This window comes from Athene noctua, chromosome 1 (assembly GCF_965140245.1).
Source record: "Athene noctua chromosome 1, bAthNoc1.hap1.1, whole genome shotgun sequence".
In the NCBI taxonomy this organism is placed as follows: Eukaryota; Metazoa; Chordata; class Aves; order Strigiformes; family Strigidae; genus Athene; species Athene noctua.
The window spans coordinates 59,351,160-59,375,668 of NC_134037.1; the positions used below are offsets into that span (position 1 = coordinate 59,351,160).

General features: G+C 39.7%; 1 protein-coding gene across 1 annotated transcript in view; it reads left to right on the forward strand.

Annotated features, from left to right (window-relative positions):
- CLVS2 (clavesin 2) overlaps window positions 1-17,256 on the forward strand; it is a 55,208-nt gene extending 37,952 nt beyond the window's left edge. The window contains exons 3-5 of the mRNA XM_074896234.1: window positions 5,426-5,536; window positions 8,520-8,740; window positions 13,248-17,256. Of these exons, the coding sequence (XP_074752335.1) occupies window positions 5,426-5,536; window positions 8,520-8,740; window positions 13,248-13,335 (420 nt within the window). The 3' untranslated portion in view covers window positions 13,336-17,256. The remainder of the gene's footprint in view (window positions 1-5,425; window positions 5,537-8,519; window positions 8,741-13,247) is intronic.
- The last annotated feature ends 7,253 nt before the right edge of the window (window positions 17,257-24,509 follow it).

The following is a 24,509-nucleotide window of genomic DNA, read 5'->3' on the forward strand; positions in this document are numbered from 1 at the left end:
TGCTACTTACCAGTCTAGCTGTGTTCATGGTGAGCTTTTTCTCATTTCTTTGGGTGTCAGCATTGTTCTTTGTTTTGAGGTTGTCACCTGTTGTTTATTCTCCCTAGCGTGCTTATAGAGATCATCTGCCTTCCAAAACAATACAAATTTTAGACTCCACAGACTGACTTTTCAGTCTCTTTATCATCCTACCATACCACTGGATTGGGTCATGCCTCGAGCACAGGTTATGAGTCTTGACACACAAGTTACTTTACTCTGAGATGTTGCAATTACCCTTGTCATGGATGGATGCCTGCAGGAAGTTTGGTATTAGGAGTGCCATGTTCTTTCATACTTTCCATGACAGTTGCAGTCTGGGAGCAAGACTTGGGTTTCCTTTCTTGGTGTGGATGGCAGTGACTCTTGGAGTGCTATGGAAGTGAAATATTCCTTCTAATCAGAGCCTTTTCTTTCTGTGATTTTTCCATAGTTTCCTGTTTAATATGCTAAAAATTAAGTTTAGTTGTGCTGCATCTTTGCATCAGGCAGAATGTTTCAGTGTCTTTCTAGTGGAGCTTTCCATTATGAAGATACTATTTTGGTTCATCATAATGATTTTTTATTTTTTCTCCCTGAAGTACTTGACTTTTTGGAATAGCTGGAAGAGACCTGAATTTATTATCTTCAGGAATAACTCTTAGGTGACATTTAAGATATTCATAATTTAACATGCTATCTTTGAACTTGTAATTTTTGTTATGAAGATACAGTTTTCATAGTTTTGTCTCTGTAGCCTCTTATTGCCTGCAGATGCTACAGCCTGAATTCATCACAGCACTTAAGTGCAGCCTTAAGTAGAGCGAGTGAGTGTGATCATTATATCTGTATAGACAGTCCTTTGAAGGATGCCTCTAGACTGTCTGCAAAAACAGTTTTGCTGCCCATAAGGACAGCAAACCCTCAAACATGTTCCCAGAGCATACATGCCCAAGCATTCTTGCAGTGTTAGCATGTGACAAGGTGTTTCCAGATGAACTATGTGCAGGTGATGTGCAGCACACTTTGAGGCCCCGATGTGGCTGGACTGCCAATGCACAGCAGTCCCAGCAACTTCTAAGAGCTGTGCAAACAAATCTGACTTCCATACTGATTTCAGCTGAGGGGCTAATTCTTTAAAAGTAGACTTCAGATGTTTAAATGTAGACACAGTACCCAAGGAATGGAGAATGCTGTGGGCTTTAAGTTCTTTATTTTTTCACATTTGTTAATAATGAAAAAGGTGGGTCATTTTTATTATCTCTATGATAACAATTCTGGCACCACTAAGAAGACTTACATGATTTTCAGTAGGGATTTGGCACTTTCAGATACTGCTGAAAATGTCATATACTGCTTTTGCTGTTATTACATGCCCTGTAAGAGTTTCTGCTGGCTATAGTGGAGAGCGGGACCCTCTGTGAAACCCTGAGAGTTGGCTCAGGTGATGACTGAGCCCAGCCTGGTGGGATGTGGTGCCCAGCAAGTAGAAACTTGGCTTCTTAGCATGTGCCAAGGGTGGTAGCCCACAACAGCAGCTGGGTCCTTGTCAAGGAAAGTTGTGGAGACAAGTCATATAAATTAGGTGTGGCAGAGAGGTAAAGCTACCGTGCTGTGAGTGAGCAGAACCATGTCATCAGAGATGGAAACCTGGTGAATCGGTTTGCTTGGGATCATTCTCCAGTGCTGGTTTATAGGTGTTAGAGGAGAGGTCAGTTATTGCCATGCACTGGTAGTCACCCAGTCCTGCAAACAGTAGTGTAGGGGTCTGCCTCTTCCTTGGCGTTCCACTATTAATTGTCACTTGTAAGCCTTGTATCACAAGAGCTGTGGTCCCTAAGAGTAACTACCTGCTTGTCTGTGTCTGTGGCACTGACATGTCAGAGGCACGCACAGGTTGTGTTCTGCTGTATAAACAGAGGTTATTGTGAACACTTAAAAGAATCCACATATTGTTTATAAATAATTAGTTCTTTTTAGTGGCTTGGTAATACCCCATCAGATTCATTACTTTTCCAGTCAAATGCACAGCTCACTTCATGGCTGATCTCCATTACTTACTGTTTTTCGGCATGGTATTCCTTTTACTTAGAATTCATGTGATTCATGGTTACAGGCTTTTCTGTTGAATTGCAGTATGTCTGCAGAAGCAGTTGTGACTGCCACCACGCTTGTGACTTAATCTATGCAAAAAACCCACAAGAATCAGTGATTTGGAAGACATTCCTACCTGCTGCTTGTGTAGGATGGCCATCTGCCTGGCAGATCCCCATGTGGAAGTCAGATATGTCTGAGAAGAGCCAGACAACCTTCTGACACCTGTTTCTCCAGCAGCTGTAGTTGCTTATTCCACTTTTTTATTTTCTCACCAGCTGATGTTGAGATTGGGTTTTAAATCTGTATTCAGAAGCTTTTGAATTCTATTGTAGTCCCATCACTGTGTACAATGCAGGATCATTCTGACCAAATCACCCTTTCTCTTTCTGGGACAAATTTTGGGGGTTCCTAATTATACCTTTGGAAGTGCTCCTGAATTCGGGCACCTCAGTTCAGTCATAGAATTGATAAATACGTGGCTTTAGTCAGTTCTGGAAAATGCCTTTAGAATTGCTGAAAAACACTGAGACAAACTACTGGCTTTTAATTTTAAGTGGCATCTTCTATTTGAGGATCATTCCATATACATTCATGATCCTCCATGTAAATGGTTTCCAAGATGCAGGAAAAGAAAGTGGAAGTGTCAAAGTGGCACTTTCTAAAGATACTCCTTTTATCTTCTAGAAATTTAATATCTTTATAAAGATAATGAGTATTGACAAGTCATCCATTCTGAGCCCATGGTAGAATACAAATACCTTTGATTCTCTGCTCTCAATCTATGTGTATGCATGCCTGCTTGCCTGTTGAGATCTCATTCACAAATTGTCTTCAGTTTCTGCATGAGGTTTTTTTGAGCAATAAGACCCAAACATTTCATAACTTCGTGTGTGTAAGTTTGAGGGCACTTTTATTAATTTAAAAGCTTATAAAATCATGCAAGAAGGCATGCAGCCAGAAATGGCTGGTTTGCTTTGCTGTCTTCAATAGTGCCTACATTATAAAAAGTGTTTGAGCCCCACAAGGCTTTGCACAGTTACCATTCCAGACTTAACTCTGAAGATATGTTCAAAGACATCTACCTGAAACTAGCAAAAGACATCTTCTGCAGCTCTAGTGTATGCTCTTTTGAGCATGGTACACAGCATGCTGTACTGGATTTTACTGGAGCAGCAGCCATGATAAACCAAATAAACGCAGCCTTCTGTAGATGAATGGTATCTCCTGCAACTAAAGGTTAAAGTGTCATCCAGTGATTTATCCTTCCTAATGGATTCGTTGGATTGCTGTGATAGGGACATAATTTACTACCTTTTGTACATCAGATGTTGTGTTCTTGAAATGGTGTTTGGGGATTTACGATATTGAACAGGTTGAATTACATGTCAAATTATCAACTGTCCTGTTTGACATTTAGTCAGCGCTGACAGGAACTAGGCATTTAGCAAGATGAGGCTTCTGTATCACAGTCTTTCAGTAGGATTGTTTTATTTCAAGGCTGTTGTTAATCAAATGTTTCTGGATAAAATCTGTAAAATAGACTGTTAATTGCATTGACGGTTGTGCTGTGGCCAGCCAGATGTTCATGGTGTGTATTGTAGCTGTCATCCTCCCTGTAGATTATTGTAAAGCATTGCCTCCTTGATGGACAATATTTTATCTGGTAATGCACCAGGTTGTTGCAGTTTGGAGGCAGGCAGCACCCTGATGTAAAGACCCTCTGGGTTAGGAGTGCCTGCCAGTATTTGAATGGTACTTTTGAGAGGAGCAAGTGACCTCTTCAGGGTTCATTTCCCAGAGGTCTGCATACATTTGCAGAACTCTTGGCACATGCACTCTTTCAAAGTATATTCCTATCTGGAAACATTTAATGGAAGATTTCCTTCCTACAGTTCCTGCCTTCCTTATCTGACAGTTCTTGATTGATTGATACAGCTTATGAGGTTTTCTTGAGCTTTTTTTTTGTGTGTTGTATGACCTTAAATCAGTATGGTTCAAATGGTGTTTTGTGGATTATATATAGACTGTTGCATGCTTCTATATGGCCTGCTGTTTTGTCTCCTGAGGAGACAAAATATGTCTGTTTGCACAGTGCTCTGTCTAACCATTTGATTGCCTCCTACCTCTGATCCCACTGACACAGACTTGAAGCTGCCTTTACTGCATCCACACAGAAAGAAGGTGGAGGAGGAGGTGTAGCTGGGAAGCATGTCCTTGTTTGTACCTGTATTGTCAAACGGGAGTTGCTGCTGCTGTGAGGATCCTGCTTTTGATCTAAGTGACTACCATGGCTGCCTAGAGCGGACCACCTGTTGAATAAAGTTCAAATGAAAGCCATTCATTTAATAAGTCTGTATACCTAAATAAACAGTGAGAAGGTTCTGATATAACCTGTGAAAACAAAAGGGGACATCCGTCAGTTTACGTCCCTGTTTACACCTCTTAGTTCCTTGCTCGGTACTACAACTCTAAGCAAGCTAGAAGACAGCAGCAGTTTATTACGTTGTTTGAACGTATGATCAACCAGGCAAAGATAAAATGAAGACACATGATGAATTTGGCAATAGTATTCCAGGACAGAGTGGCTGCCCTCTTCAAACTGCCAAACCCTCTGGCATATTCTCTTGACTTAGAAATTGAAAATGCAGATCAGAATCTTTCCTAGTGAGTTGTCTGCTCTTTGCATTTTTCAGCAAGAAAATAGAGAAGTCATTGCTTCAATACAGATATGCTGTCCTTACATTTAAGCTCCCAGAAGGCCCCTGGCTGTGTGACAAGAATTACTGTCATGGATATTGCATAACAGTTTATGCATAATGTTTAATGCATTCTCATTTTTATGAAATATGAATAATATTGGGGACATAGTTTAGATTTACACTTTCTTTTTAAGGTGGAAACAAGCAGGACATTTCTAGTGCTCTTCAGTGACACTGGAAGAGTTGAGATGGTTGCCATTAAAAATGAATAAAATATGTAGAAGTGGAAAGGAGAAAAATATGTTGCATAGATGGATTATGGGCAAGTCATAAATGTTTAAAGCATTGCTGGAGGTTAGAAATGCCATGACTTTATTTGAATATTGTAGCTGTCACAGCATGCTTCCTCACTGCTCTGTCCAAGGTGTGTTGCTGGTTGGTCTTGAAGGTTGGAACTCAACTGAGAGGACACAGTTTTGAAGAATGCTTCTTCTTGTTTAAGGTTTATTATTAAAATGAAAGCATTCAGAAAAAAATAATAATTTGATGAGTGTTGCAACTTCACATTGAGGGTCAACTCACATTGTGTGTATTTGTTTTGTGACATACAGGACAGTTTTCCAGCTCGGTTTGGAGGAATACATTTCGTCAATCAGCCGTGGTATATCCATGCCCTCTACACAGTTATACGGCCCTTTCTAAAGGAGAAGACACGGAAAAGGGTATTCCTCTGTTTAATTGTCCATTACCTGGCAGTTGTAGTCAGCAGATGTATAATGCTCTAATAAAGTAGATATACACAATATATCAGCTTGCTATTGGTGGAAAATATTTAAATACATAGCATTATAAAGAGTATCTTTAACTGTTTTAGAAACTTAGACAGTGTTATCCTTTAAGGAGACAGTCAAGCAGTTTATTTAAATGTATTTTAAAATGTAAGCATATGCTTTCTCCTGGGGATTGTATAAAAAATATTGCCGACATTACTGTTTCTATTAAGATTCTATTCAATTCAATTCTATTCAATTTCTGTTAAAATTATTTGTGTCTTTCTTTTAAGAACACAGGTAGAGAGTACAAAGTCCTTTCCTAGTGTGATCTCCTTGACATTAGCATGAACTACAATACACAGCTGGTGAATAGCAGTTTGCAAATACTGATTTGAATGAAAGCCAGTGAAAGGAAATTTGTGTGCATGCATCTGTGCATAAGCATGAGCAGTCTCTGAGATACTGCTGAATTTGCAGCATTTGCATCAGTGCAATTAAATTAGAGCTTGATGGTGATAGCACATAGAATGATATTATTTCTGTAACAGGAAATTTGTCATCCAGGAAAACACAATCAGCATCACATACAAAGCCACTACAAAGAATGTGATTTTTTTTTTTTTTTTTTTTAAAATAGGATCAGCTCTCTAAGCAACTGTATTTTCTCTCCTCAAACACAGTCTGCAAGGCCACAATGATCCTTGGTGTTTAGCTGGTTTTTACTGACAGATTATGTTTGAGAGTCTTCTGGTATTCACAAATTTTGAACTATAGATCACAAAGCTTTTTGTGTAATATCTGTTATGAATATGCAAATGAAAACCCGTTTTGCAGAATTGAGTTGCACTCTGTTGACTACAGCTTCAACAAAGAACATTATAGTGCCAGATATGTTTCAGGTCTTTTAAAGTGCTGCATGTGCATAACCAGGGAGTAAAGTACAGCTCATGGGTGAGTTACAATATTAAAAATAAGTGACAAGGCAGTTGAACATGGGTGCTTATCAGTTTGTGTCTAAATTTTTATTTAAACACCTGAATGAGTGGCATATATTTTCAGAAATGCTGACTTTTTACAACTGTTTTTGTCAATATTGAATACCTAGAAGAAGCAATCAGGTGGATAAATATTGATTTAGAGTCCAAAATGTAGTGTGGAGTATGTAGAAGTAATGCCCAGTACATCAAATTTAAAATCATCTTAAAAAAAACCCTAAGAGGTAGAATGACCAGGCTCATTATTTATCTGTTGTGTTTGTCCTGAATTATTTTGTATTTTTTTTAATGTCTGGTAGATTTGCAACTGATAGCTATATTCAGATAAATGTAGTGCTAGGGATGTATAAAAACAATTTCTAAGGAGTGAAACACTCAGTTGGAAAGGCACCATAAAACTAATTCCTTTTGCCATTAATATTTGTTCTTTCACACAAGGATAAATTCCTTTCTGAGATGGAAGAACATTACTGGGTTTGCATGGTCATATTAGGCTTCCTGTTTCCACAGCTTACTGGAAGATGGGCTGAAATAAGCAATACAAGACAAGCATACATTTAGCCTTTTTTTCTTTCTGCCTTTTGAATTTAACTCTGGAGAAATCATGCTAGGGGTATAGCTGTCCAGAGGAGTCTCTGCAAGGTGAAGTGGAATTTGAATTGATAGCACTTGACATCTGTCTGGTGCACACCCCCGCCTGCCCCATGGGGAACGAGAGGCAGCGTACAGCTGTTAGGAGGCAATATCCCACCTTGCTTTCTTGGCTGCTTCTGTGCTAGTCAGTTAAAAAGGGTTGGGCACTGCCATTCCTACTCTTTAATTGTACAGACACTTTCTGGCAGGGTACTGGCTGGTGCCAGCTGGTGTGTTCTTAGACATTGCCCAGAAACAATTTGGGGATGGCATGGACCAGTGAACAGTATGGATGAGGTGAGCTTGTTCTAGAGATGAAAGGAGTTTAACCATATGGATGTGAACTGTGCCATGGCACTTGCTCCTAGTCACAAAGGGTGAATCCTGGCCTGTCTTACTTGCTAGTCTAGAAATAGCTGCTGTGAGCTGTCTGTGTAGCCATACCCAAGAGCAGCCATTTCCTCCCAGTGGGAAGTCTGCAGGTCCCTAGTATCTGTGGGAGGAGGCTGTCCAAATCCAGAGGTGCTCTGTTTCTAGCACTCATCAGTCACATTCCAGATATCTGAGGAGAAACAGTAAGGTTAAACATAAATACAAGTATTCATATACATAGATGTCATATTAATATACATATATATATATAAAAAAATGTAAAGCATGTACAAAAATCAGTCTACCAAAACATTGGTGGAAAATATCAAATAGACCATCAATTATTTCCTCATAGTTGTCACAGAAGTTATTTTATTGTTACTAATTACTTCATATATTATTAAGTATGGATGGTAGCTAGTAGTACCACCATATTAAGGAAGAAAATCTTTCCAGTGCAGTTTTCATTACGCTGCACTATTTATCTTATTTACAGAACTCATGGCTGGATGCTAAAAGTCAATATATATTCCTTAATATATATGGTGAATATTAATTTTACTTATTATTTATGTTCTTAATTTATTCACTTAATTTAATTCACAGGGTTAGGGAGAGCAAATAACAAGAGATAGTCAGTCTACCTAATCTTCTGTCCATCTAGGTACCAGCCATCAGTTCTTACCCTCCTTAGGCCCCTTGTTGTCCTACAACTATTTTAAGTCATTTATGTTTTAATCAAGTTGTAGGTTTATGAACATAGTATGACCATGCTTAAGACAGAGGTGAGGTGTGCCTTAGTGGTCATGTCTGTTAGCCCAACTCAGCCAGAACACTGAAACTGTACAATATCCTCTAATAAAGGTGATATAATTTGGGCTTTGATGATTTTTGTGATACCACTTTGGTTTTACCTGCATGCGTACATACAGATATTCCTGCACGGTAATAACCTCAACAGCCTGCATCAGCTAATACACCCTGAGATCCTGCCTTCAGAGTTTGGAGGAATGTTGCCCCCCTATGACATGGGGACGTGGGCAAGAACACTGCTTGACCATGAATACGATGACGACAGTGAATGCAATGCGGACTCCTACAACGCTCCTGCAAAGGATATAGAAAAGGACCTCTCTCCCAAATCCATGAAAAGGTGGGTTAAAGGTACTGTGGTCTTATAGTATTGCTATATGGTTAACGTTTGCCTTCTGTTATATAAAGATGCAGGTAGTTCCCTCAGTTTATTATATACAAGGACCTTTTTTTTTAATTTCTTAAGAAGATCTCTGTTGATTATAGACCATAGTGTTGATTATTGCCCATGTGATCTGTGAGCTCAGTACAGCTAATTATTTCCATGGCTCTATATAGGTAGTGTATACAGTGCTGTGTTTGGTATAAGCTCGTATCCCACCTCAGCCTCCAGAATGCATTTAGAGAGACAGTGCTAGCTGAAATGAACCTCGGTGCAGAGGGTAAATTGGGGCCAATTATCCAGCTGGGTGGTGATGATAACTCGAACCTTCCTCCACCTCATGTCCCAGTGCCTATAGGTGCCAGGACATTTACAGCATCTGAACTGTCAGTCACAGTGACTGCACACAACATGAGAAAATGTAATGAGGAGAACCAGCACAAAAATTGGTGCCAGTCATTATACTTGAGTCTGTTAAACATCCTGGTGTTCTGATATTCTTCTTTTTGAGAAGATACAGTATAATTGCATGCTGCATTTTACCATTCAAAATAAAGTACAGGAAGAGGTTAGTTAACTGTCCAGTAACTATGGAAGCAGTGAGGTAATTCACTTGGGAGGGGTAAACCTGGTCCAGCCTTGCCAGGGCAGTAGAGGAGAAAGGGGGAAGATTACAACAGGTTGGTAGAAAAGGTTGAGCAGGGTAGCAAAAGCCAGATTACAGCTCATAAAGGGGTAGGCATAGCAATGAATCAGAAGAGAACAAACATGGCAGAAACCAATATATAAAGCTATTAAAATTAAGTCAGAATATGGTAAGCTGAGAATTCAATTTCAGGAGATGGTATTTGATGCAAAAGGGAGAGAGACTCTGGAAGCAGATCAAACAGGATAAAATATTTTCAGACTCCTCAGCCAGAAAGGTAATGTTGGCTGGAAAATGTTGCATAGATTTGGGAGGACAGTGTGATTTGAAACGGTGATATTTGGGGGCAAATAGAGAGGAGACAACAGGAGATTGCTGTAGGAGTGAAAAAGAAAAAAAGCAGTGAAGTTTAAGGATTTTGTTTTGAAGAAAACCTATCGTGCACTGAAAGTGGGTAATAGCAAGAGTCTGGATGGAAATGAACTAGGATAAGCATAAATTGAAAAAGGTCCTGAAGTCATATGACAAAGATGAAATTAACACAAGCAGTGGAGAAAATGGGCCAGCAAAGAGTCAGGGGAAGGGTAGAAGTGAGCAATACATTTATATGTGATTTGCACATAATACAAGAATTATGAGATGATAGAGAAGCTGTCTTGGAGAGAAGGGTGGAATTTAGGAGCTGAAATGCACAAGTCTTACTGTTGCATAACGAAGTCACAAGAGTAAATAGCTTCATCCAACGATGCAACAAAAAACCCATGAGAAGTCCTGTGACAAGACAGACTATCCTGGGCAAGCACATTATTAAATGGAAGAGCAGTGGGTTGTCCAGGTTCTTCATTCTTTCTCAAAGAATTTTTCTTCTCATTTAACTTGTGCTTGAAAAATCCTTCATGCAGAGTTGCACTCCAGTGTAAGCTTTAAATTGACATTCTTTCAGTCTGGGTTAACTGACACAGTAGGAGACATACTGCAGAAAATAAGCCTGTTGAAATTTATATCTACATAATATTGAGCTGAAATTTCCTCACCTTCTCTGCATTCTTTTTCAGTTAGTGTGTCTGCAGCACCTGCTGGAATCCTCCTTCCCTGCTGTTGTATATAAAAAGTACTAAGTAGATTTACTGTGCTAGTACCAAGTAGAAGGGAGTGGTAGTAAGATGAACAGAAAGTCCCAGGACTTTGATGTATTTAGTGCACAGATTGTGTTAAAACAGAAATAGAAAAGTTGAGGTAAAGCAGATGAAATTTAACTTGAATTCGGCACCTGATGGATTGTTTCTTTCAGTTTAAAACCACACTCAGTGTGGTATGTTAGTGCAGAAGGTTTTTAACATATAAGAAGCCATGACAGTAAGTCAATGAAAAATACTTAAATTAGAACAAATTTCAGAAGCATCTAGCAGATCTCCAACAATTATCTTGTTTAATCTGGCTTGCCATTTTAAAATCAGTTTATTGTTCTGAAAGAATATTGTTCCTAAATTAAAATACTGCTGAGAATTCATTTCTTTGTTAATCATTTTTGCCCCCATATGAACCACTGACATTCCTCCAGATCTCCTTGAAATTCTGGTGAATTGGATGACCCCTACAGAAAGGAAGGCTGATGGTGGGGAGGGTGGTGGAGATAAGGAGGAATTAATACCACCTGTAGCACAGACCTCTGGAGAGAACATGTTCATGTCATGTGGCACCACTGCAGCAATCTCAGCAGTTCTGTTGAGCCTGTGGCTGTGTCCACCCATGGCTGTCATAGTTGAGGCACTCAGCTGGAGACCTGCATCCTCTTCTCACTTAACCCAGATTTCTGTGTCGATCACCTCTGCAGAATAATCTGTGTGTGGCTTTGATTCCTCACCTCTGCAGTGGGACTTTGTAGTACAACTCTGTCCTACTGTGTTTTCTGGGAATTTATTCAGTAATGTCTGTAAAGATATTTGGGAGATGTAGATAGAAGGTGCTATAGACTTACACAAATGTTTTTCATTTTACATACCTTCCTTCATGAACTGCTGCTGAACAGAATGAAATGTGACAGTAAATGTTGATTTAAAACTGAATGAAAACTATGTCTCCTTCTTCAAAGCATTTAGGCTCCTGAGCTTACAAGCCATAGATCAGGATTTGTGCAGTTCCATTTTCATGTATGCCTTGGCATTGGGGAGTTTGGAGGTCCTGGGAATTTATGCCCAAAACTGCCTCACTGGGAATTTGAGACCGGGTTTGCAGCCTTTCTGGCTCCCCTTCAGCTCCCCAGATGAGACCTGAAAACCTTGGCGGTTCAGACATTGGCAGATGAAGAAGAGGCTCAGTCTTCTATTAGTACTTACAGTCAGTTGGGAATTCTTTGAAATTAGTATGCTTCCACAGCATTTTTTATCTTGATGAATTGGATTTTCCAGGAGTAAAGCAAATTTTCAATCAGCTTTGCATTGGCACAGTACCTTGTGAAGGTTTTAAAGCATTTTTAATTCAGTGGTTTAGTTTTCTGCCTGAGGAACTGATCAGTGATCTAGATGAGGGTTATTGTACAGTTTTAATTAAAAATTTTTAATTATGTTTATCACAAGAGAGACTATCAGATTTTTAAAGCTAATTTGCTTGATTTTAGCATTAGTAAGAGAATGTGGCAAGTATTATTAGAAAATATCCTTGTGTTTAAAGTTTTTGCCTAGGCTCTAATTCAGATATTTTTTGTGGTTTTGAAGGTTTTCTTTAGATTTTTTGAGAAAAACTGAATTGTATCCTGCTATCAGACTCATTCATTGTTCAGTGGATGATGCCAGTTTATAAGTGAGGGATTTACCGTATGTTTATCTTAGCAGAGGTCAGAATTGGTACAGTTTTTTTCTTTTTCCTGTAGCCCTTCACATGGGCAAATCTGTAGCCATACTGCAGTCACATTGTGCTTCCACTGTAGAGATGTACACATGCTCCAGCCATTTCAAATCTTTACAGAAATGACGAGAAACAGGCATTTCTGGCATAAAATTCATCCCACTAAAGGGAACAAGGGTTGCTTTTACTGTAGCCCAGAAGTGTCTGCATTTTGACAAGCTGAGACACACTTCAGACTTTGTTTTTAATGAAGCATTTTGGTTTTGGTGGAGATTGGGGGTTCCTCTTTTTCCCTCACACCTGGCTATTGCAGAGTACCAGTACCAGTTTTATACTTCTGTGCTGAATAAGAGAATCGGGAGAAATTTTTCATTGCATCATTGAATTTGCCCTTCCCATCAATCTCTGCTCTGTTTAGCTGAGCTGCTAAGTGAGTTTGACAGATGTGTCCACTGCTCCAGAATTTCTGCTGACCATGGCTGGATTCCCTAGGGATGTGGCTTAGTATCTCACACTGTTGCTATTCAGAAAAGGAGCAACTTGTGCTTCCAGCTAACACATGCCACTAATTGCAGTGTGCCATTAGCCAGCTGGGTGGCTGAGTTGTACCTTCTTTACCCGCCCCATGCCATATAACTTTCTGGTAGAGAGGGTCAGTGCTTAAGGCAGTACAAAAGACAGCTCAGTTTGCTCTCTGTTGCATACTGAGGATGTGCCCTGTTTCACTGAAGAAAAGAGGATCCACTTTATTCCACCTTTTGCTCCTATATCCACAAACAGGCACTGAGCTCTTTAAAGCCATGTAATCACTCCATGAGGGTATTTTCTGACTATTTGAAATGATCAGATGCTTGGGTAATGCTGTACCATTATTTTTAAGCCCTGGCAGAGATTAAAATAAACAAAAGAAAGCTGAGGTTTACCCTCATTTGTCTTGATCTAGAACTGTCAAATAAACATATTATCCCTCTGCAGGTCTCAGTCGGTTGTGGATCCTGGGGTGCTGAAACGCATGGATAAGAATGAGGAAGAAAACATGCAGCCTTTGCTTTCACTTGACTAACAGTTCCCGAGCACTGGACATGAACTGAGGTGGAAGGCACTGCCTCTCAGCAACAAGCAAACCTTGGGAAAGAGTGTACCAGCTGGAATCTTATTTACTCATGTTAATGTAGCATAATGGCAGCAGGCAGCAGGTTTTACTATTCTGCCTGAATTCTAGATGCCCTTGGGTGAAAAAGAAGATGAGAAAAAAGGAAAATAAAATGAAATAAAAAATAAAGAGGAATCAATAATTTATTCTGTAAGTGCCAACTTGTTTGTAAATACAATATAATCCTCCAATTTGACTTTGTAAGTTATGGTAAACAAATGCTATGGCAATGAGTGACTATTAAATATGTCAGTGAAGTGCACCATAAAAAAGAGAAGAAAAAGTGTGTGAGCTCACACATGCTCACACATACAGAGAAATACATACCGGACAAAGAAAAATATCAAAGCCAATTAAATGTCGTCCTTCTCATAGGAAGCCATATTGCAGCTAGCATATTGACTGCTGTTTTGTTTTCTCTCTGCAATGCTCATGTAGTGTGCAAAGATAAAGAGGGAATATGGGAACTTGGAGATGCTGTAATCAGTTGAATATTTCCTAACTGTAGGAACTGATTTCCCAAATAAAGTTGTGGCTTAGGATTTTGGTTTAACATAAACCATGTAGCATTGTGAAAAAGGTAACAGATGAGCTGGAACCAACTCTTTGACAGCTTTGTTGTTTGGCTGTATGGATCTGTGAGGTTTCTTCCTTAACTTTTCATTTACAGTTTGCAAGTAATCTGACTTGTTACACTAATCTGGGTGTTGTAACGTGGTACGCATTCGAGTTACTTCTCTTGCATTTTGGGTGCGCATCAACAATTTTTACAGAACTCTGTTCTCCCTTGGAGTGAGAAAATAGTCCTCTAAATACAGTGTAATAACTGGTATTTGAAAGTAAAGCGTGGCAGCAGAGGTTAAAAGTTAATCACTGAACCCTGTGCACTCGGAGACTGGATACATATATATATATTTTTACCAATCTCTGACAAGCATACAAGGTGACATTGTTAGACAAGTATATTTAACTGAAGGTTTATACAAGAAATCATACCTATTCAATGTACTTAGATATATTATAGATTGTATATTGAGACAATGTCATTATTGATATAGTAAAGCTTTCCACAGAACAACAGCATCCCACTCCAAGCAAGGATTAATATGAATAAGTTGTAGTCAAACATCTCTGCCTATGTGTTTAGGACACTTTTGTTTTGGTTGTAGTGTAACTGTATATATTGAACATGTGCCATAATAGAGAAATACATTTTACCTCAAAAGGGCAACAGGTTTCACTGGGGTTTGGGTTTATCAGCTGAAACACAGGGGCCGTGTGATCTTTGTGTGCTGGCTGATGTGTGTGCAGCCTGTATGCTGAGGCAAGAATGTAATTTCTTATTAGGACTTTGCAGAGTGAGAAGACACAGGGTGCCCACCAAGACATCTGAATAGTTAAGAGGTATCTTGTAAGAGCATGTCCAGGCAATGCAGGGATTAGTTAAGAATACACTGACCATAGTGGAGAAGATAATTCACAGCAACCCCACTTCCCAGGTGCCAGAGTTTAAAGAATTTCTTCCATCACCTCTGTGATCACTGAAGTTTCAAAGTCACCAGTTGCAGGTCACCTCTCCTCACCCAGGATGATTGCAGCTGTTAGTTGACTGGGATAAGTTAAGAGAGAATGGAGAGCGAAATCTTGGAAGTGTGTCATCTCAGAGTTTAGTTGTAACTCCTGTGGTGGCAGCTTTGGCTTTTCTCAGGGCTGAGACAACCCTGTCCCTTCCAGCATCACCCTTGATTAGCCCAGGCAGCACACAGATAAAGCTTTCCTACTTCACAGTTCATTAGCAATGCTTATAAATAGTGTATGCCCCAACATGCCAATGTATTGGATGAACTTGTCTGAACAAGTCATCGCCTTTCTGCTCTCCTAATTCTATTTTCATGATATGTGTTATGAAATGTAAAGAGAGCCTGAATGTCTTTTTAGTCTGTCCTACAAGTTTTCAGTAGTGGAAACTGTTGTAATATTACTTCTATGGTTTGAGAGACTTGGAAGATTGATGAATTCTTATATACTATTTTATTCAGTCCTGTTTTTCACATACCTTGTAACATCATGCTGGATAGTGAGATATGTCTGTAGGGTTTGCATAAGTGCCATATTTGAATGTATGTTATATATGCCCACACTTACGGTTAGTAGAATAGTATATTGCCATTGATCTGATTTTTAAATCCTTATCAGATAAAAGTCTTAACATCAGTAGAAGTATTCTCCTTGTAAGGGCTTCAGGATTTAATCAGTATTCTGTATGTATGCAAACTGTGACACAGCAGTGATGAAAATCTTCATGGATGCTTTTGGATATATGGGCCAAACCTTGGTGTAACCCAGCACGCTGGTTTTAGAGTACACCAGCTGTCTGGTCAGAAAATGCAAATGCCTCTTAACATCCCCACAGAGCATCTTTGTAGGAAAGTGTATCTACTGAACTGTATGATGGTTAACATTTGTTTTGAAGCTTATAAATTTGTTTTGTTTGCAAATGCTTTATTTATGCACTTAGCTGTAATTTATGTAATGTTTTCTGTTTCCTGATTTCAGCTTCAAGTTAATGAGTATTAATATACTGTTTCCAGAAAATGCAAGTAGGATATATTACAATTTGGTGTAACTGGGATCTCATCTTTCACCAAGAACAAAACTACTTTTTCAGTATGATCCTCACTGTTAAAGAGTTGGGCTACAGGTCTTCTTGGCTGCAGCTTTTATTTTGCTGAAGCAATTTCTGGCAGTAGTAACTGCTATTGTGACATTGGATAAGAATATGAAAATGGGTAAGAAAAATAATTATCCTTCACATGTTCTCAGTATTCTATGAAGACATTTCTCTCTTACGCATCAGGGTACATAAAGGCTTTCCACCTTTCCCTTGCTTCTTGTAGAAAATCTTTATCGGTAGGTCAATTTTTAATAGATTAAATTTGGACTGAAAGCTTTTTCCAATCTTTATTATCATAGGAACTGATGTCTAATTTTTATAGCAGACTTGAAGTGCTAAAAATAGAATTCAGATGCTTGGGAGGAATTCCTCTTAATTTCTTACCTTTATTGTGTATTGGATAGAATAAACCTTGTTGTAATTATGCATGCTGATATGCATATGAAAAAAATATCCTGCAATACGAGGAACTTAGTGGAAAAACTGGATACACCTGTACAAACAATTGAGAGCAAAAAAAGGGGCAGAAAAAAAGTGTAAAAATTGATATTTTCAGGCCTTTGGCAAGCTCTAAAAATGTCCCCTTACATGATATCTCTCCCATTAAAATAATGTTTAAAAATATATGGAAAAGTTATGGAAACTTCCGTGCCCAAAGCCTTCCTCCTGTAATCAGAGTCAATGGTCTCTTGGCTTTATAAAGACAGGTAATCAGTCCCACTAAGCTCCAACAAATCCACAGGCTCCCAAGAGTTATTAGTTGTAAAATAGCTTTAAGATGTCTTTACAGAAATGTAAATTTACTGTATAGCATATTTAAAAAGATGTTTTGCACTCTACAAACATGCTATGCCTAGTCACAAAAGATATTTGTATAGACATACATAAACTAAACATGAAATTAAAGAAAATAGGAGTAGAAGGGACCTCAAGAGGTCATCAATATGTGGAGGAGCAGATTCACTTTAAAGTCTCTCAAAGAATTGTTGTAGCTCAGTACCTTGCATGGAATGCTCTTTGTATTATTTAATCACAGTCACAGCAATGCCTGAGCACATTACCTGACAAATTTATAACCTGACAGTATTTTGTTCATGCCTTTTCTTATTTATCTGTTCTGTTTGGGAAATTAAAAAGTTTGCCAAGCATCATAAGAACTATGATTTAGAATTAACTGAGAAACACTTTGCAATAATCTTTGGTCATGTCCCTGTTACTCTATTGTAACTGTTATTATCAGTGTACGTATTTGTCAAGATTTTTTAAAAAGTCATGTTTGAAAGAGTATGGAAGAGAGAAAAAATCAAAATCAGGCTTCAGAATTTTGTTTAGAATTTTAAAATAGGATTTGAGAGGGTGTTGCTGAGTTTGGTTTTGATAATTTTTATTTACCTGTGGGAAATGTCCTGCTGAGCTATTGACAGCTTTGGGTACTGGAACAAGTTTGGAAGATGAATATCAATGTGAAAGGCAAAAGCAAAGGTCTCAAAGGATTGTACTGAAAAATCACGTGCTAGCTGTATCATGTCCTTCTAAAGAAAGGCATTTTGCAAGTATCTTACAGGCATGTATCTGTGGTGCTGAGAATAGTACTTCTGGCCCTAAAGTTCAAAGCACACTATAAAGTCAAGAAAATAATAGTTAACCCATTTCTCAGGTAGCAAACCAGCAACACAGCCAGCTAGAGACATTAAAATCTCAATGGAAGACATTCACATTGTGTTTATGTATGGCAAAAATGACACTTTGATCACTCAGTCTGGTTTGAACTGCAGGAGAGAAAATAATGTGTCCTTGTTTTGTGAGGGAAGAGTGTCTGGTTGTTGATTCAGTCATGCCTAGTTTCTTTAGAAACCTACCTAAACATCCTACCATGAGACCTTTACAAACCAGGGGTGATCTGCTTTCTTGTGGCATTAAATCTGAATGTAAATTTTATCATTTCTGCTGAGGAAATGGTAAAAAGGGAGTATGTACCCCAAATGAAATGCCTTTCTTCCCTGTATCATTGATGGAAAAAAAGTAGTTTACTCTGAAGACTCCCAAAAGGGACTCTTGGCTGCCCAGTGAAGAATTATGAACTTGATCAGGGAGGATTTCCTTGTGAAGGCCTTGAAAGATACTTATTTCCCATTAACTACACAAGGAGCATTGGCCTTTTATGTAGAGGTGTGCTTAAGTGACCTCAAATGAAAGTGCAAGTGGGGGAGATAGGACCCCCATCCTGTATTGCCTTGTAACGTTGAATGATTCTGTGTCAAGGGTCTGTGTTTAGCACATTGACTTGGACGTACTCTTCATACTGCATTTCAGCTTTCAGCTGTGTGGGAATTTTTTCCTATCAGCTTTTGGGATCTTAATTTGTTCCCTTCATATGGGTCTGTTGCCACAAAATGGCATTGACCCCTGTTGGATTCCACGATTTGCAAAGTAATCTTTTGGTTAAAAAATAACAACTTGTGGTATGCTGGGCAGTGGTGAAGTTGAAATATAGATCACAAGCTCCCACTGCTTTGTCACGCATTCTCCAGTGTCTTGTGTGTGTAAACTTCTTTTATTGCTAACAGGCCTGACAGATTCTCATGATATGAGTTTAAAAGAGAGAAGAAGGAAAACTTTCTGCAGTGAGTTCAAAATCTGAGTTGTTGGTATTGCCTTGGAATCCAAATGGAGGGGAAGCCCTGCACACAGGCATAACAGAGAGACCTCCAAGGGAAGATGCTGATGCTTTCTTTCTTAGTGCATGCAATTTTGTTAAAACATGGCCAGAGTATTTTGTCTATGGGGACCATGGTCAGTCAGCTCTGTTGTTTCTGAATCAGTCACTTACAGCAAGTCCTCTTTAGTAAAGGTGTGATGAAGCTTTCTTTTGCTGTTAGTGGAGAACTCACTTTGAGAGAATTGGCATATCTGTCAATTTGTGGCAGACAAATGGTGGGGTTAATTAGGATTTGTATTTGATATGGAAATGCTGCTGTGACTCCTTAAAGAGGCTGTTGCATCATCCGCAACACACAGCAGTGCTTAAAGGCAGGCATCTCAAATCAGGTCCCTGGGTTAATAAAAATTTAAGGGGAGAAAAAAGCAAGGGAAAAGACAATAGAAGATGATAAAACACAATAATTAAAATAAAAGCCAGAAGTAAGCCTGCAGTGGAAAGCCATATGAATGGCAAAAATGATGTGAGTGAACTTAAATGAACACTTCCAAGAAGTAAATCGGTAGTCTGTCTTGTGTCCCCCATCTACATTATGAACAGAGTTCCCATTTTTTACATGGTCTACCTTGTATGGCCATGATGGAGTTTCCTAAATCTTTTCTTGAGTTACCATGTGAAGGTGTAGGTTCAGTAGCTGAGCTTGTGAACATGGTTTAATGGATCAGTGCATGCCACAAGACCCTCACCTGGAGATGGGCTCTGAGCTGGCTCAGACCTGGTACCCAAAGGAATATGTGAGATTTTGTGTCCTGCCTGGCTGAAGAAGCCATGCAGGGAGAGAAGGAAAGGAGCCACATGCTCCTAAGGAGAAGAGGGAGGCTTATGGAGAAAACCACAGCGGGGAGATGGAGTGACTGATCAGTCATTTTAATGTAATGGTGAGGGAGGCTTTCACTTGCTCTGTGATATAAAAGAGGACTTACAAACCCCACCACAAAAATGCCATCAGAAAGGAGAGAGAACATCTTTCTCTCTAATGCAAACTTGATTTTGATATATTTAAACCCGATGTATATGCCAGGTCTGAACTGCCTTTGCTGCTGCTGTTTCCACAGTGGCTCTTGGGATGTGGGTATCCTGTAGCATGCAGGAGCTGGAACACTAATGTTCACCAACCTGTCCATAGGAAGAGAAGGGAGAGATGTATTCTGCACATTCCTGTTGCAGAGATAATTTTGTGGGAGAATTCAGTGCTTGCACAGCCTGTTTTGCCCTGACATCAGTGTCGGTGCCTACTCTGTGTAGAAGGCTGTGAGTGTAAGTGGTGTGGGAATCTCCCCTGTGCACCACCATGTCTTATGCTAATTATGCAGCCTTCGAGCTGTAGCTGATGATCTGTGTCCTTTGTCTTTAAACAGTTCTGCTGGTGATGTTAATTGTAGCCATTAGTTACTCAGAGTGGAGACAATTTAAAGGAAACTGACAACTTTAAGCATTACATTTCGTGTTTAAAAATATTAAATTGGTGATTGTTACAAGTAATGCCTAATATTATGATAACTTAAAGAGTTTCAGGGTTTGGTTGCGTTGTATCCTTGATGGGACGTAGTGTATAATCTTTTTCCCTTAAATACAGAGAATATAAATATTCTCTGAGGTTCATGTGCATCTTTCACGCATCAGTGGCAGAAGGAATTAAATAGTACAAAATGGAATTTTAAAACTATGAATATATTCAGAGGGGCACATATAGAATACCTGACACTTAAAAAATTTTGTTTTGCAGTTAATTAGTGTTCAACTTGACAATAATGTCTCTTTCAAACCATTTTGTTCTCTAGCTTTTTTAGCTTATGTTGTGTGAAATGTGTGCTACAAAACTTTTGAGGTCTTCATCCTTTCTTCTCCTACCCCTTTGTATTCAACAACATCCTGTCTTCTGTATGTACTTTATTCTATGAATAACTGGAGAAAACTAAAAAAACCCAACACCGTGATAATCTGCAGACTAGAGCTTGAGGACCACTACTTTAAATATTTCCCTTATACAAATCTCTGGTAACAGGGTGAAATGGATAATGAGAGCAACAGCTGATGTCACTATAGAGGAATTCAAAAAAGCCTCTGGCTAGGAGTCCACACAGGTGTAGGTAAATAGTCATCTGAGACAGCTCTTGTGATTTAAGATGTTGCCTTCCCCTAACTGTTAATTATCACTCTTTAGGTAGGGACTACTGCCCCAACATTTAAGCAACAGATTACGGAAGTACTCCTGTCCCAATAAAAGTTGTGCGTAACTCACGCTAACTCTGTTGATCCCGCACTCATGCAAATGTAAAAGCACTCACACAATCTATTGATACAACTCTGTTATGAGAATAATGATTAACAGCTATTCGTGGCGACATCTAAAATTGCTAGATTGGTTATCTGTGCCTTAAGGCTCTCGTGATCCGTAGTACTTGCGTAGCAGTAACCACTGGATAGATTTTTTTTGCATGCAACAATCTACTTTGGAGCCTTGCAGAAAATACTATAGCACCATATCAAAAATTCAAAAATTAAATTACAGGAGTAATTTGCAAACAGTGCTTGTATCCTCAGGAGAAAATTTGTTTGTTTGTTTCTCAGTTTAGTACTGTTAGGACTCAGGGGGTCTGAGATTTGTAAAGCCAGGACAAGTCTATCAGTCATCTTCTCTCTATGTATAATTTCAATAACTATTCTCTTTTCACAACTTGGTGTCAGTTTGAATTTTATTCTTGGACCTAGTAAGATGGTCTATTGTGTTCCAAGCTAAAATCTGAAGATTAAGCAACTTTGTGAAACATGTCACTCTTTATATTGTATATTTAAATATCATCAGTTCTCTGTGATCAATGGGCTGCTTTGGAGAGTACTACTACTTTAAATCATTGTTGGCTACTGAGGAAGAATGACATTCTGTTAAATAAAATATGACCAAATGAAAATTAAAATACATATATATTTTTGTGTTTGTACATGGGAGTGTTTGTCTGGCTTGCTTGTGCTAAAATTTATATGGAGGACATTTTAATTAGATGAACTGTATTTGATTTTTATCAAGGTTTTGAAAGAAAAATGAGAAATAACTGCGTGGTATATCAGCATGTAAGGTTTTTTTGGTAACCCTGAACATCTCTTTCTGAACATCTCTACAGTAAGTTTTGGAGAGCTAACATATTCTGTGTTTACAATACTCTTGTGAGCTGTCACTTCTTGGAAGTCTGCAGGTCGTGAATGTCCTCCCAGATGAAGATCATGCAGAGATGCAACACAAAAGTTCATTTTCCCCTCAAAGATATTTTCTACTTTCCTGTCCCTTAACTTCTTCTGTACTATGTTCCCTAGCATCATCTCACGTTCATTGGCATTTGTTTTGATGCCACATCAGGGAGAAGTGATACTAGCTCCACAGAGATGTCCCTTTCTTCAGGGAAATGTTGCTGTTTTCAGGAGAGAGTAAAACCAGGGTAAGACAGAACGTGCTATGTGATGTTGCAGTGGTGCTTTCAGAATGACCATATTTCATTCTAGATTTCATTTTTCTTGGGAGGGACAGACCCAGTAAATGGTAGCCATGTGTTTATGTGCTTCTCCAATGTCCTTTCTGTAGTATTCCTTACTTTAGGCACAAGGACACTTACTAAACATTTTCTGTATATTTTTTATATCTTAACTTTGACTTACACAGATTAAAAGAAAAAAAAAGCTGCAGTAGCTTTCTGTTTCATGCATAATCTCAGTGGTATATTCAGATGCATTTCTTATGTCAATTCTGCAAGGTATAACTTTCCAAGAAGAAGTATAGATTTCCCAATTACCATGTTGAAAAGATATCAATGGTTTCCCATCTATGTGGGAATGCAGTCCTTCAGCTCCCAGGCACTGCATCGTTGTATACAGTATGCAAGCCATTGCTGCACAAACATGCATTTCATCATAACCACTGTAACAAGATAGATGTCAACACAGCTCTCTGTCTCCCTTGAAATCCCTCACTCACATCCCTCTTACTGAGTGGAATTGAAGCCCCCTAAATACGTCGTCACAGTGCTTTGGATTACAACCACTATCCATTTGTACTTTGCAAGGCTGCTTTCCCCTGAAAACAATGTGATCCCAGTGTGTGTGTGTGTGTGTGTGTGTGTACATGTCTGCTTGTCTCCCCCCACCTCCCATTTTGGAGCCCTTTTACCAATGTCAGATATCTTTGGGAAAACGACAGAGGCCTCAAAGCTCGCATTGGTGTTGACAGGCCCCATTTGCCCAGGCCTGATGTGGGAGCTGGCTGGTTCATCCTGCAGCTCACTTGTTATTCCAGGACCTTCAGTTCCTACCGGTGGAGACCGGGCTGTGGGCTGGAGGATGGGGAAAGGAGTATCAGACTTGCCTTTGGTCTGAGGGAACCGGGATGCAATGGGGACCTATGCTGGTGCTACGCCGAGAATTTAGATGTGTTTTACCATGAAAGCAGGTATGTGGGCAGAGGAGAGCAATGCTTTTTGGTCTCTGATGGTGAGGAGGTTGAGCCCTTCTTTCAGGCACCAATGTTTCTGTATGGGCAGGAGGTCATACACAACTTTCAGCCAAGAGGACAGTGCCAATGTAATGCCCGCCAGAGGGGAGGCATGGTCAGCAGCATGTGCAGGAGTATGGGAAACTCCTCTGGGGAATTAATTACCTATGATACTACCACAACTTCCATACAGCCTACAATAGCACTCTAATAGTGTAGGATGCAGGAGTGGATAGTGCAGTTGGAAGTGTACTATTAATTTCAATAGTAATGGTGGTTTACACAACTCCGTGTGTGTCTATTGAGCATAATATAAACATCCAGCCTACTCAGCCAGAAGACAGAGACTGGGAGAACAACCTCCTCCACATTCCAGGAGGAGACAGTCAGTAACCTACTGTGTCACATAGACATGCACAAGTCTATGGGACCAGATGGGATACACCCGAGAGTGCTGAAGGAGCTGACTGGGGTGCTCACCAAGCCGCTTTCCATCATTTACCAGCAGTCCTGGCTGACTGGGGAAGTCCCAACAGGTTGGAAATTGGCCAATGTGACTCCCATATATAAGAATGGTCAGAAGGATGATCTGGGAAATTACAGGCCTGTCAGCTTGACTTGAGTGCCGAGGAAGCTGATGGAGCAGCTCATCCCGAGTACCATCACACAACACATGTGGGACAACCAGATGATCAGGCCCAGTCAGCATGGGGTTATGAAAGGCAGGTCCTGCCTGACAAACTTGATCCCTTTCTATGACAGGGCGACCTGCTTATTGGATGAGGGAAAGGCTGTGGATGTTGTTTACCTTGACTTTAGTAAGGCCTTTGACACCGTTTCCCACAGCATTCTCCTGGTGAAACTGGCTGTTCATGGCTTGGATGTGCACACGCTTTGCTGGGTAAAAAAATGGCTGGATGGCCAGGCCCAAAGAGTTGTGGTGAACGGAGTTAAATCCAGTTGGTGGCCGGTCACGAGTGGTGTCCCCCAGGGCTCTGTTTTGGGGCCACTCCTGTTTAACATCTTCATTGATGATCTAGAGGAGGGGATCGAGTGCACCCTCAGTCAGTTTGCAGATGACACCCAGTTGGGTGGGAGTGTTGATCTGCTCGAGGGCAGGGAGGCTCTGCAGAGAGACCTGGACAGGCTGGAGCCATGGGCTGAGGCCAACTGGAGGAGTTTCAATAAGGCCAAATGCCGGGGGCTGCCCT